Below are 13,182 nucleotides of genomic sequence, written 5' to 3' on the forward strand. Positions count from 1 at the left end.
CAGGAGAGAAACCAGCCATTCACCTTAACCTCCTAGGACCTGGCGTCCACATATGGGGACATCACCTCTCGCCCTCCAACAACCCTCGATCCTACATCCTAACATAAAAAAAAAGAAAAGAACATTTTTTGTCTTGTTTTTGTTTCGCTTTTCCCTCCTGATTTGATATCTGGATTATGACTAGCATGTTGCGCAGTATGTTAGACGGATATTCGGTAATCTGGGCAAATTCACAGGAAATTTGCTGGCAGAGCAGAACCTGGCAAGACAATGACAAGTGATATAAATTGAGACAGAGCCACAATGACAGCAGAGCTGCTTCAGGCTGTAGATCCCTCTGAAATCACTGCTTAAAGTGGGGATTTCCTCAGTTGTTGTGTTTATTGATAATGTAAAGAAGCAGAGTCAGAAAGCAGCAAGTAAAGTTATTTCATCAAAGCTTGAAATGTGATATATGTATACAGTAGAGTACATGCCACATGCATCAAAAGACTTTATTTTTATCTTAAAACCCTGCTTGATAATTTTCATATTTTAACAATGACCTTCAGTAAGTGGACAGAAAATAAAACACTTCCCCCCGATTTCCTGGAAGGAGAAATGAGGAAAGAAGACAAGACTGCATGCTGAGTTGGTAATTCAGTGTGTGTGTGAGAGGGGCAGGGGGCATGGGACGGCTGGTGGATTTCACGTCCCACTTCCTCCTGCAAGGCGATTAAGCCAGACGTCTGTCACACAGAGAGAGAGGAGAGCGAGTGAGAGACCCACCTCTCTCTACCCTCTGCTAGAGTAAACACACCCTCGCTTACACACTTATGTTTGCTTAACTAAAAATGTGATGATATCCTGTTGACTTTCATTCAATCCAGTCTGGACAACTTTTTAAAGAATTGCATGAGTGATTTTGATTATGTCAGTATTAACTCTGAGATATTGGTATGGAAGTACTGATGTTTACCGTAAAGGTCGCATCAAAAATCATATTGTCGCTAAAATTTTAATCAAGTGGCTGAAAAGTGAAAAAACTGTAGTTTCTACTCGTGGCCACTTGAGGCTGGCTCCAAAAGCCATTCAATCCCCACAGACCCTCATGTCAAAATCTCCAGTTTAACAGCATTAAATAGTGTATTTACGGCATAGTATGAACAGCTGCTGTGGATAGTTTAGCTTTCATGACTGGTTGTGTGTGTGTTTTTTTAAATAACTAATCCAATTAGATTTTTTAAGGCTTTCAATTAAAGATGCTTTCATCAACGGGTGTGTCAACACAGGCAGCTGTAGTTGATGCTTTCAGGCTCCTCTTCTGTGGAACCAGCTCCCAGTTTGGATTCAGGAGACAGACATTATTTCTCCTCTCATCTCTGTATTTAGGCGAGAGCAAAAACATATGGTTTACCCTCTCTGGATAGTACAATACCACTAATAAGTGGTTTTACTTTTGTCAAAAAACTGCGGTACATTTATATGAGTTGAATTTAGTAGGAAATTTAGTAGAAAAGGGTTAAAGCAGACCTGCAACTGATGGCCGGAGAGCTTTTAACCGTATTAGCATTTATTTGACTTTATTAAACACATTGTGCTTTAGCTGTGCTATCACCATAAGAGAGAACTGAAATGCAGTGTAGTAATAAATGCCTAATTTCACAGCATGAAAAAGAACAGCCAAAACATTACATGTTATTGTCCATTAACTGAAACACAGACACACACACGCACAGAGGGAGACAGTTGGGTCTTGCTGTCGGTTTGTGTTTTGTCAGCAGCTCCAGTGGGAGAGAGGCCATTTTTGATGCCTGGCCGGAGTGGTACACACACCCAGACACACAGCTAGAGTTTCCTGTTCCTTTATTTCACCTCCACTTGACCTGAAATGTTAAACTTTTAGTATTTTCCTCATTTATGGTGTCACACTCTGCACTCACACTCCTGTATGATCCCAGCATCTTCATCCAACCAAAGGTCTGACCTCTCTGATCTGTTCCACTCGTGTGTAATGACCACTGGATCCTCTAGGGGCAACTAAGAGGTTTCTAAGGCTTTAGTGACACACTGTACAAACTGTATTCACACTCATGGTACTGTACGTATATTTCATCTAATATCCAAGCAGTCTGCTGGTCAGAGAATTAGCATCAGCTGCAACGGTTAGAGTTGAGCAGATGATAAAATTATGGTGAGATGAGATCAAAATGAGAGAATTGCTCACCGGGCCTTAGTTTGACAAAAAAGGCCAAAGGCTGCAGCTGGATGGATGATGATCTCAGTAGCATCAATCAGTTTTGCAAAGGGAATTCTACTTTAGATTCAACTTTATGTGCTAGAAATCAGGACTTTTATTAAAGCGCTAATTTTCTGTGAGTCTACTATAGTGGCTTTCACATCCATCTTCTTACATTTAACCAATCCGTGGTCACTGGACTGGAGCCTACACCAGCTGTCGGGCCAGGCACACCCTGGACAGGTCCTCAGTCTGGTGGCGTGTTCACAAGAGTCCCATTTAAAAAAACCAAGAAACCCCACAAACTTTAATCTTATATTTTGGTCCCTTCAGCTTTCATTTAAGTCCTCAAAAAACAAAAACATGTCTAACTTTTTATAAGTGAGGCCCTTTTTGGTACCAACTTTAATTTTTCTCAAAGGTCAACACTATAGCTTTTAACATTTGTAAAGGAAAAACAAAACTTCCTGTAATGACTCCCAGAGATTAGTTTCTTCACACAAGCTCTTATAAAAGACAAAAAAAAGAAAAAGAAAAGAAAGAAACAAAAAAAAAAACCCTGAACATTTATTCAAGTGCAGGGAGGCAAATGATGAGACACAGGCTGAGGATTGGTTTCCTAGGCGAATATCATGATTCACTTTTATTAAAAGCATCATAGCTACAATTCATCATACATGATGTCTCAAAAAACAAAAGAAATAAAAACAAAAAACAAAAGACACACACCAAAAAAAAAAAAAAAAATTACAAAAAAAAAAAAAAGAGGAAAAAACATTTACATGGTATGTCTGTAAACTTCAAGGCTAGATAAGAATTGAGGTAATGCTCTTCAGCTTGCTGGCTAAAAGTAACAAAAAGTCCTTTTTTCAAGAAAAGTAGCTAAGTAATAAAGGTACCTGATTATTTTAACTCTTTAACACCAGTGCATCAACAGGAACAGCGTGAGACAAAATTGATTGCAGTACTTATTTGTCATCATTTACAGTTTTAGTTTTGTTTTTCTATTCATACGACACTTGTGGTTATTTATAGTGTGTGTGTGTGTTGGGAGAGTGATGCTGGAACATTCAAAAGCTGCCTTGGTTATTGCTGTCTCAGCGTTAGAGAGGAGAACGGGGATCTTTGATGGGGAAGGTGTTCCCCTCACCTCTAACCCACTTCCCTCTCTCTGCATCTGCTGGGCTGGCTGTGAGAGCAAATGTTTAATAATAATAATAATTAAAAAAAAAAAAAAAAACAAGACCTGGCCACAGTGTGTGTCTTTGAATGTACTCTCAAATATCTGAACCACTCGCAGCACTTGATTCATATCAGACACTTGAACTGGCCTCAGGGGGGGAACGGAAAATCAAGCACCGCTTGCGCTTTTTCAAGTATTTCAAACATACTCAGTGAGAAGAGTTGAACTTCATATAGAAAATGCAATTTTCCAACTCTGCTGAAAAATGTGTCTCAGTCCTGCGTTGGCCAGGCCTGGTGTCAGTGTGTGACTAAAGCAACAGTCTTTAAAGTGAAGGTCGCCAGGGAGCAGCACTTGGCCTGGAACTACTGGGAGGAGGTGAAGAGAACAAAAACAAAGCATTTATAACATGCTGCCCCCCTTTAAAGAATAAACCTGAAGCATCGCATCCCGTTGTAGACCACTTCTCTAAAATCCATTTACAGAAGCCTCCCAAATGAGGACGCCTGGATTAAGCAGCTCGAAGTGGACCAATCAGAAAACCTGATTGGTGTCAGACCCAGCCCGCTCGTCACCCCCTGAGCCAAAACCAGGCGCCTTGAAGCGGGAGGAAGGTTTTGAGATGTGGCAATGGAAAGACCGGAGACTGGTATTCAGTGTGGGACTGGGTTTAACAGTATTGGTTCAGTGTGCACACAAGCACACACACGTACACTCAAAGAGAAACAGTCCTCCCAGAAACAGTCACATGACAGAGAAAGGGGTTAGTGTGAGTGTGTAGTGGTGGACACCTGAAAGAGCGTGTGCAGCTAATGATCAAGTACGTGTTGGATGTGTGTGTTGTGGAAGTCAGTGTGTGAGACTGAGCTTTTTTCTTTTTTCCTTCTTCTTCCTTTAGGCCAGTCTGGTTTTGTTTCCTCCTCCACATCTACCTGGTCTGATATGTGAGAACTTAAAATCTGTTCTTACTCAGAACAGCTCAACTCCATTACCCACAATTCCTTTTGCAGCAGCTTTGTCAGACAGACAGTCGGGTTAGCTGTAATGCTGTTTTCCTTTTCTTTTGAGCTCACGGGGGTGCACTGCAAAGCAACCTCAAACCCTGAATGAGACGGTTCAACTCTTCCATGACCCTTTCTGCTTAAGGCTGTGTGAGTGATCAAAAATGTGATCCGTCTTAATGTACAGTCAGTTAAGTAGTTATTCTACCACTCAGGTGATGGCTACACATTAGAGATGATAAACCTCAAACCAATCAATTTAAACATGATAAATCTGCATTAAGGTTTTGACACCAATGCAAAATAATTAAAAGAATCTCACTGACTGAATATTCTGTGTCAGACTTCCTAAAACAGTGTAGTTTCTGGCTTTAGGCTCTTCCAACTTCGCAGTACACCCCTTAAACGCTGGAAAAAGTGTTGGCAGGGGATGCTTCTCGTTTTGATGAGATGCTGCCGACAACAACAAAACAGTCCAGACGAAAAAACAAAGGAAAAAAGGAGGAGGCAAAGAAAAAAAGACATTTGAGAGCTGAAAGCAGCAATAATAATAATAACAATAATAATAATAATAATAATAATAATAGTAGTACTACTGGAACCCTTGTGAAGTCTTGTTTGAGGGATTGTGGGAGGGAAGCGTGGGTGCACCGTTCACAGTGTGCGCACACAGGCCAACCAAACAAAAAGAAACAGTCTTTGAAGAGCAGCCGAGCACTCGGCGAGCGGCTGTGAGGATTTTCCCTGACTACACTATCGATCAGAAAGATTTAACTTAACACGCACAAACCTCGTTCTCTCTGACGCATAGGAAATATAACTGGCCAAAAAAACAACAAAGTGAAAGTAAATCATCAACAACAATGCAAAGAAAAAAAAAAAAAAGAATTTATAATAGTTTGGATATTTCTGGTGGAGGCGTGTAAACGTGGTGGGTGGAGGAGGTGAAGAAATGTCCAAGGCCAGTCAGTTTTGTATTTTAGTTCAGTCACTCTTGTCCTTCTGTGAAGATGCTGCTGCTTCCTCTGCCGCCGCCTCTTCCTCCTCCTCGCCCATCCCTCCATCCTCTAAAGCTGAATAATCAGCCTCACTTCTCATCTCCCCCTCCTTCTCCTCAGCTAAGTCACTCTCTCCTCCTCCCTCTTCATCCTCTTCCTCTTCTTCCTCCTCTTCTGCTGCCGCTTTCAGATCTGCCTTCTTGTCCTCCTTCTCTTGGTCTCTTAGGACATTTGGAGTCCCAGCACTGCCCCCCAGCGCTCCAGCCATTGCATTCTGTAGTTCAGCAAGGTTGGAGGCGGTGGGGAAGCCCGGTAGGCTGAGCCCTCCAAGGCCTGGAGGTAGGAACATAGACGGGTAGAGGAGACCAGGGGCCATGGTGGAGAGAAGAAAGGGGTTGAATGCCAGGGTGTTAGCAGACATGCCAGCCGCAGCCAGCAGGGTGGCAGCGTCACCGTTGATGGTTGCCTCTGCTGACGAATCGGCAGCTGGGATCTGAGGCGCCACGGCGTCTTCGCTGAGGGATGCCTCAGTTTTCTCTGCCCCATCCTCTTTCTCCATCTTCTTCCTCTTTGCCTTCTTCACTCCTTCATCGTTTCCCTCAGCTGCCTCCTCGTCCTCTCCCGCCTCATTGCGGTTTTCTGCTTCGTCTCTCTCCTCTCCCTCCCTCTTCCTCTTTGTTGTTGCCGTTTCGCCACAGTCTCCTCCCTCTCCTTCGGCTGTTCCGTTCGTTTTGCCTGCTGTGGTGGTGGCTGTGGAGTTGGGTGGAGCTGGGGCAGCGGCTGTGGCTGTTGCCAGGTTACCACCAAAGAGCCCGCCGAGGCTGAACATGTTGGGTAGGGCGGTGGCCATGTTGGGAAGGCCTCCCATGCCGGGCAGCATGAGAGGCAGCATGGAAGCGGCGGCGGCATTGGCAGCGGCCTGTTTGGGGTCTGTGGGAGGAGGGAAGGCCATCAGACCTGCAGCCAACTGGAGAGACTGAAGGCTCTGGAGAGAAGACAGGTCCATCCCTCCAAACAGACTGTTCAACAGCAAAGGGTTGATGCCTCCTGCAGACACAGACACATACAGTAAGTGAGGGTTCAAACACACAGTCTACTGAGACACACTCCTGCCTGATCCACATGCCAGACGGTTGGTTGGTTCGTACCTGCTGATGAAGCAGCCGTGGCCAGTGAAGCCTGTGCAGCCTGAGCTGCAGCAGCTGCCTGCGCAGCAGCAGCTGCCTTGGCGATCTCAGATTTGGGGCGACGCCCCCGACGGCGGACGCCCTCCTCTCTGACTACAGGGCCGGTCAGAAGGCGGTCAAACATCGCTTCAGGGAGGAAACCCTGTGTAGACAGGGATTTTTTTAAAGTAAAAACTTCAGTTAACTACATTATCACCAAGTGTAGGTTGTGCCTTCGTTACTCACCGACTGTTTGACAATATCTGTCCAATCAGGAGCAATCGAAAACTCTGGGTTCTCCAGCAACCACCTGGGAAGCTCTTTCATTGGAGGAGCCATGGCTCCGCCCATCTAGAAAACAGGAAAATGAAGTGAGGTTGGTGTTGAAAATGTCATTTTTCTGAAACAAAGAGACGATCTTGGAGAGGCAGTGATAGTGCGGCAGTGTTAGCTTACCTTGCGTCCATTCCTTCTGTTGACCACAGGCACTCTCTCATCCCCCGTCAGTGTGTTGATGTCTATCTTGTTGGGGTTTCGACAACGATGGCGCTTCTGCTTAGGCTTAGAGAACGGAGACAGCAGCATGTCCTCATTCTTCTGTAACACAAAGAAAACAACACAGGGCACATTTAAGAAACGCGTCCACAAGTCGCAGCACAACATCCATCAAGTGATAATCTCGCTTGAGCTTTAATCCACAGTAATTATCAAATAAAAATGCAGAAAAAACAAGAGGACTTACTGGTGTGAAGCCAGGCATATCCATGGTGTACGTTGGGTGCTGCCTCAGCCATTCGCCGAGCTCCTTGTTGGAAACCGCCGTCTCTTCTTCCTCCAGATTGCCTGAGGCGAGAGATCTTGCACTGGGGCTCTGCTCAGAGACATTGCGGGGTTTGTGGACACGTGAAGCATCCTGAAGCCCCTCCACACCTGAGACCTTTGGCCCATCTGCATGATCCTGAAAAAATGACGCAGAAGGAAAGATTACCTTGACAATCTGTACAAGGATCACATCTGTGTGCATGACACAAATGACCACATTTGCCCTCCTACATACCCCTTCTGTTCGTCTGTTGCCCATGAACAGCAGCTCCAAACCCTCCACATTTTTCCTGCGGCCACGCCTCCTCTTAATGACAGGCAGGTCAGCCTCCAGCGAACCGTTGGCTCTGTGTCCAGTCGCTGGGCCTTGCTGAAGCAAATCCATCTGCGCCTTGAGGGAGGAGTTTGTCACCAGGGCACTGGAGAAGCTGGTCAGTGAGGGAGAGGCCTTGTGGTGATGGGGCATACCCTGAAGATCAGATCAGATCAGTTGTAATGCATCAACTTTTACACTTTAAACATTAATACAAAATCTGTAATTCTGTCAGGACCAGTTCAGTTAAAATAGGACTGGCATTCCTTCTGAAGTAATTTTTATGGCTCTGTAGTAGCACACAAAAGCTAAAGAGGCCAAATACAGCAGGCGTGTAACATCATACACATTAGAGGAAATGCTGCTGACTTCATCAGCTGATGTAGGCTGGAACTGAGACAAGCTGATGTGCTAAGACTGCTGACTGAGCTCAACTGTGTAGCCCGCCAAAACTGAAGTGATTTAGTTTAACAACAGTAAGACTCAATCGTTAAGAGCTAGTAACTAGACTGAACGTGTTAGTGAGCACCTTGGTGAGGTCTATAGCCTGGCTCTGGGACTCGGCAGCAGCATGGCTCTCTCTCAGCTGTGCCACCATTTCCATCAGGTTACGTCTCTTGGCTGCCCTCTCTGCCTCAATCTCAATCTTTTTCCTCCTCCTCCTTCTCTGTCGAGGCACCGTCAGGCTCAGAGTCTCCTCCTGCAATAATAGGTCAGCACTCAGTCCTCCTTCTGTTCCAAAACTGCATTTCACATATGAGCTCGGCACAGTGTCGTCATTTCCAAAAACATGATGATGGTAAACTGAGAATACTATTAATGGGTAACGTCATTTGTTGAACTTGTTTAGTGTACATGTGTGCAAACACTCACATGAACCTGAGGTGATAGTGTTTTATCTTCACTCCCACTAAATGGTGTATGGATGCCGGCCATTGTCAGCTCAGCCAGGCTCCGCCTCTGGAGCGGGCTCTCGGTCGCCATGGCTGCAGCCGCTGTTGTTGCTGAGGAGCCGTGCCCTGGCAGGAGGTTGCCAGGGAAGTCGAATACGTGGCGTCTGTTGACAGGCCACTTGCCCTTCAGGACGGCCTCGCAGATGTTATCCATCCTGTTGATCATCACTCGATCCTGAGTGGAAGAGAGAACCGGGTGAGGTGATGGATCATTCTGTCAGTTCCTTTGTCAGCTTCATTTCCTGCGTACTGTAAATCTCTCAGAACCACGGTTTTGCTTGAGAATCAGACTATGTTTCAGTTTTCTAAAGTATATTTCAGCACATTTTGGGGAAAAATCTATCTAACAGAAAACTCTCTCTCTTCTGTAATTCTTTCCAATCACTCGCTGTTTTTACAATTGCTGCTGAGCTACTGTCAAGTAAACACTTCCCGCACAGATGTTTCATATTAAAAGCCTTGCAGTAGATCAAAAGGCATAATCCTCCTTCTGGTAAGCAGTTCATGTAGGGCTGGTTCTGATTATTTCTTGGCCTAAAAACTATCAGTACATAGCATAAAGAATTCCTCAAACTTTAAGTTGTAGGTTTTTACAAGGTCCAGTTTCAGTTGGAGGACAGTTCAGTTCATTATGGGAAGATTAATGATGAAAAAAAAAAAAGTAATATATATATAAATAGAAAAAGAAAAAAAAAAAAAAGAGGGGGCACATTAAATTTTTTTTTTGACAAATCTTAACAGTTCAGACTTAATGTGGAATGTTTATACAAAGGGTTGAGTTTAAGTACTGTGACTGCATAGGAACAGCCAAGCCAAGCAAAGAAAGAAAGCAGAGCTACTGTGTTGTGTGCATGATGTGATTCATGTGCTGACAGAATTACTGCTTTAGAAATCGAAATTCCTGAAATTAAAGGAGACTGGGTATGTGACGTCATGGGTATAGATATGCCTAATATGCCAAGGAGTGGCCAATCAGAAAAGGGTCTGCTTTAAAAACTTGGAGCAGAAAGTTAAACTGGATCGTAAAATGTGAGTCAGGAAAAGCTGCTGTAGTCGAATAATCTGTTCACTTTAACATGTGAGAAATTACTATATTGTAATTCCAGCCTCCGTTGTTTGCATCCGCTGGCTAGTATTTGAGACTCACCTTAGGCCAGAATGAGAAGCCAAAGGCTCGGTCCTGTAAAGCCTGCAATGCAGAGGTTTCAGGCAGGTCGTCGGGGCAGAAGCCGTCTCTGGTTTCATCCCGGGCCGAAGTGCTCAGAGATGCGATGCTCTCCTCGTCAAAGTTCTTCTGCTCTGACGCAGCACTCACTGTGTCGAGAGAAGGAAAGTCATGCTACAAGCCTTAATTAAAAAGACATTCTGAATTGTTATCGAGGGAGCTAAACTCATTTTTTCCTCTCGCCCCTGGAACTCGGGCCTATTTCTGGTGTTTCCCCTCATGACTCGTCAGGGTTTTAATGAGCCTGTGACCGAGTGTAGGCCCAGCAATAACAGTGACTGACAACCAGGGCAAATAAAGTCAGTAGCAAAAGGGTCATAACACACAAAAGTGAAATGAGAGAAATTTGTGCAAGCTACAGTTAGATTTGTTTTATCAGAGATGAGGCGAAGAACTCATGGTTCAACATTATCCCTGCTCAGATCACTAACTCGGCCTTCACTCATACCTTCAGCCTGAGAAGACTTCTCCGATTTGTCATCTTCATCTAGCCTCTCCTCCTCTTCCTCCTCTGGGCTTTTCTCTGTGTCAGCAGACTTTGGAGATTTAGGAGACTCTGGGTTCTCCTTTTCTTCTCCATCTTCCTCCTCTGCAGTCTTTTGAGCTGGTTGCACTTTAGGAGAGGAGTGTTGGAGTTCAGCGAGTGTGTCCTTCTGGTCACCGAGTGTGCCGTTTTTCTCTTCTGTCAGGTCTTTGTCCTGGTCATTGGTTAGCTTCTCTTCTTCACCACTTTGCTCTTCTTTGTGCACTTCTTCCTCTTCATTTTCTGCCTTTGGCTGGACCTCTTCTTCTTTCTTGATCTCCTTACTTTGTGATGCAGCGGTCTCATCTTTATCTTCTCTGATCTCTCCCTCATGTTCCTTCTGTTCATCGGGAGTTTCAATTTTAGCACACGGAATGTTGTTGGCATCCCCTTCCTCCATTTCGACCACCATTTCTGCTTTCTCGTCCTCCATCTTTACAGCCTTCTCTTCCACCTCCTCCTCTTTTGTTGCATTGACAGCAATTTTGGCAGCAGCTGTGGCACTTGCCAGTTCCGCAGGGGTTAGGAGCGGAGCAGAGGTACTTTCTGCCCCTCCCATCCCAGCTTTGGTGATCTCTAATGAGGCTCCTATGCTAACGTTGGCTCCTCGCTGGCTGGTAAAGCGTTGGTGGGCCTCCAGGAAGGCCAAGGTTGGGTCGTTCAAGATGTGATAATCTGTGCGGCTCACACCATGTTTCGAAGCACCCAGGAGGAGGTCCCGGTCGTGGCGGCCACACTCCCACCACTCTGGAAGGTCTGGGGAAGGCTGACAGAGCTTGAGGCGTTCAGAGAGCTGAGGGTGAGGGAGGACCTGCTCTCGGATGCGGCGGAGAAGCTCGATGCGGTAGAGGGTCCGAGAGGCACGCTCCTCTGTTATGGGGTCAATGATCAGAGTCGGGTCTGGAAGTTCTGACGACAAATAAGGCAAACAAGAATTAGGAAAATAAACATCACTCAAGTTTAAACAATCTCAAGAAACGTGTCCATAAGTCCACCTTACCTGTTTCAGTCTTGACTTGCATTCTGCAGACCCGTTTACACATGGCGATGAATGAATAGTAGTACTTCTCCAAACTCTCGTCTGTTTTCTTGTCCAGTCGAGCAAAGGCTCTGAACTGCGTCCAATCAAATTTCTGACGTTTGGTATCAAAAACGACTCCAAAGGTTGAAACAACGCGATAGAAGTCGGCCTCTTCACGACGCGTCCATCTGAAAAAGAAATGTAAAGAAAATTACTGGGGGCTGTTGTTAGGGAGTCACTGTCTCTTTAAACATAGAAGCATTCAATAAATAATAACTTGCTAATAAATGAAACGCTACCTCTGTCTTCTTTCCTTGTAGTACATTGCTCCCTCAGACACCAGGGAGCTGGCGTTCAACACTGGAGATGCCTCTGGCATAAACTGTCCACCTTTGACAAAATAAGCACTTCCTTTAGCCAAATATGGGCTTCCTTCTGCCATGAACATCCCTGCGCCATCTTGGATGTAAGGTGCTGCTCCTCCCGTTTCAGTAACCATACCAACTGAAGGCAGGAACTCCCTGCGTCTTCGTCGCCGGCCATCAGGTCGGTTGAGTGCCTCCTGGCGAAGCTGCTCTCTCCGGTTGGAGCGCTGGTAGGCGGTGATGAGGCGGCGCAGACGAGCTGTCAGAGCTGAGGCTGCTGGCCAGTAGAGGCGCTCATTGGAAGCAGGAGCCCTCTGACTGTTTTCATCTGATTTTGCTACCGGAGAGAAGAAATGATCTCAGCGTCTGAATAGTTGTTCTATACTGTGCTGCTTCTGGCAAAGCGTACCATAAATAGTCAGTAATGGCAGCTCACTGTGCTTTATATCTTTTTTTTGCAGTCATAAATATTCTGTCTCAATGAACATGGTTAAAGTTTGTACAAGTAATCCCTGTGAGCCAAAAGCTCAGGCTTCAGTCTGCTATGCACTCGTTTTTTTTTTTCTACTTTTGGATGTGTGATATCAGCAACGTTTTACTCCGGAGAGGCAGCAAATCAGAATGAAGTCGAGTTAAATGAGGGGGAATTAAAACACAGAGGATGAATTGAGGTGGTGCTTCAATGCTCATAAGACACATGAGAATTCAAGTCAGTTCAGTTTTATTTAAATAGCACCAACAGTTCCCTCGAGGCACTTTAGACTGTAAGGTGAAAACCCTACAATAATATAGATTATTCCAATAAAATACGGCTTCATTTGAAAATTCATTTTTTGAAATTAAACCACATGACAAATGGTTTCAGTCAGTCAGCACTTTGTCAAAAACTACTTTTGGACAGTAACAATTTTTGCTCGCCTCCGATCTTTCTGGACATTAATTCATTAGAAAAAAAGAAGCATTTTTTTTAGGTTTTTCAACCTGCTTTTATGTGTGAAAAGGTAAGAGGAAGAAGATTAACGCCATTAAACGATCCACAGGGTTTAAGTCAACTGATCTTACGATAAACCAGGAGCGATTTTAGCCCATTTTTGGGGGTGCTTCAGCAAAATGAATCAAAGCACCCCCAAAGAGTTCTTACTTTTTTTGACAATATTTGCTGTTTTTGGGACACACTACTAAAAGTATAAAAAGCATACAGTACTGAATTGAGATGGAACATTTTAACAACAAAAGTATAGATAACCCCTCCTCCCTCCCAAAATGGTTTGTTCCAGCTTGCCTCTCCCCTGCTCTGGCTCTAGCGCTCTTGCTGGCAGAGCAATAGTGGCTGAGACGCAGCGGAGCGGAGGTGTACGTGCCTGCCTTAAAACAGGACATATTAGCTGCATTTA

At 44.8% G+C, this 13,182-nt stretch overlaps 1 protein-coding gene across 3 annotated transcripts in view; it reads right to left on the reverse strand.

Annotated features, from left to right (window-relative positions):
• Positions 1-2,829: 2,829 nt before the first annotated feature.
• chd7 (chromodomain helicase DNA binding protein 7) overlaps positions 2,830-13,182 on the reverse strand; it is a 72,268-nt gene continuing 61,915 nt past the window's right edge. For 2 of the 3 annotated variants that reach the window (XM_082513532.1, XM_082513533.1), the window contains exons 30-41: positions 11,723-12,125; positions 11,403-11,611; positions 10,328-11,311; positions 9,802-9,968; positions 8,575-8,829; positions 8,231-8,401; positions 7,624-7,857; positions 7,309-7,524; positions 7,023-7,163; positions 6,813-6,917; positions 6,549-6,729; positions 2,830-6,447 (exon numbers count right to left, since the gene is read on the reverse strand). In XM_082513532.1, the coding sequence (XP_082369658.1) occupies positions 5,387-6,447; positions 6,549-6,729; positions 6,813-6,917; positions 7,023-7,163; positions 7,309-7,524; positions 7,624-7,857; positions 8,231-8,401; positions 8,575-8,829; positions 9,802-9,968; positions 10,328-11,311; positions 11,403-11,611; positions 11,723-12,125 (4,127 nt within the window). In that variant the 3' untranslated portion in view covers positions 2,830-5,386. The remainder of the gene's footprint in view (positions 6,448-6,548; positions 6,730-6,812; positions 6,918-7,022; positions 7,164-7,308; positions 7,525-7,623; positions 7,858-8,230; positions 8,402-8,574; positions 8,830-9,801; positions 9,969-10,327; positions 11,312-11,402; positions 11,612-11,722; positions 12,126-13,182) is intronic. The other variant, XM_082513534.1, reaches the window with a different exon arrangement.

The sequence above is a fragment of the Aulonocara stuartgranti genome, assembly GCF_965226115.1.
Source record: "Aulonocara stuartgranti genome assembly, chromosome: 18".
Lineage (NCBI taxonomy): Eukaryota > Metazoa > Chordata > Actinopteri > Cichliformes > Cichlidae > Aulonocara > Aulonocara stuartgranti.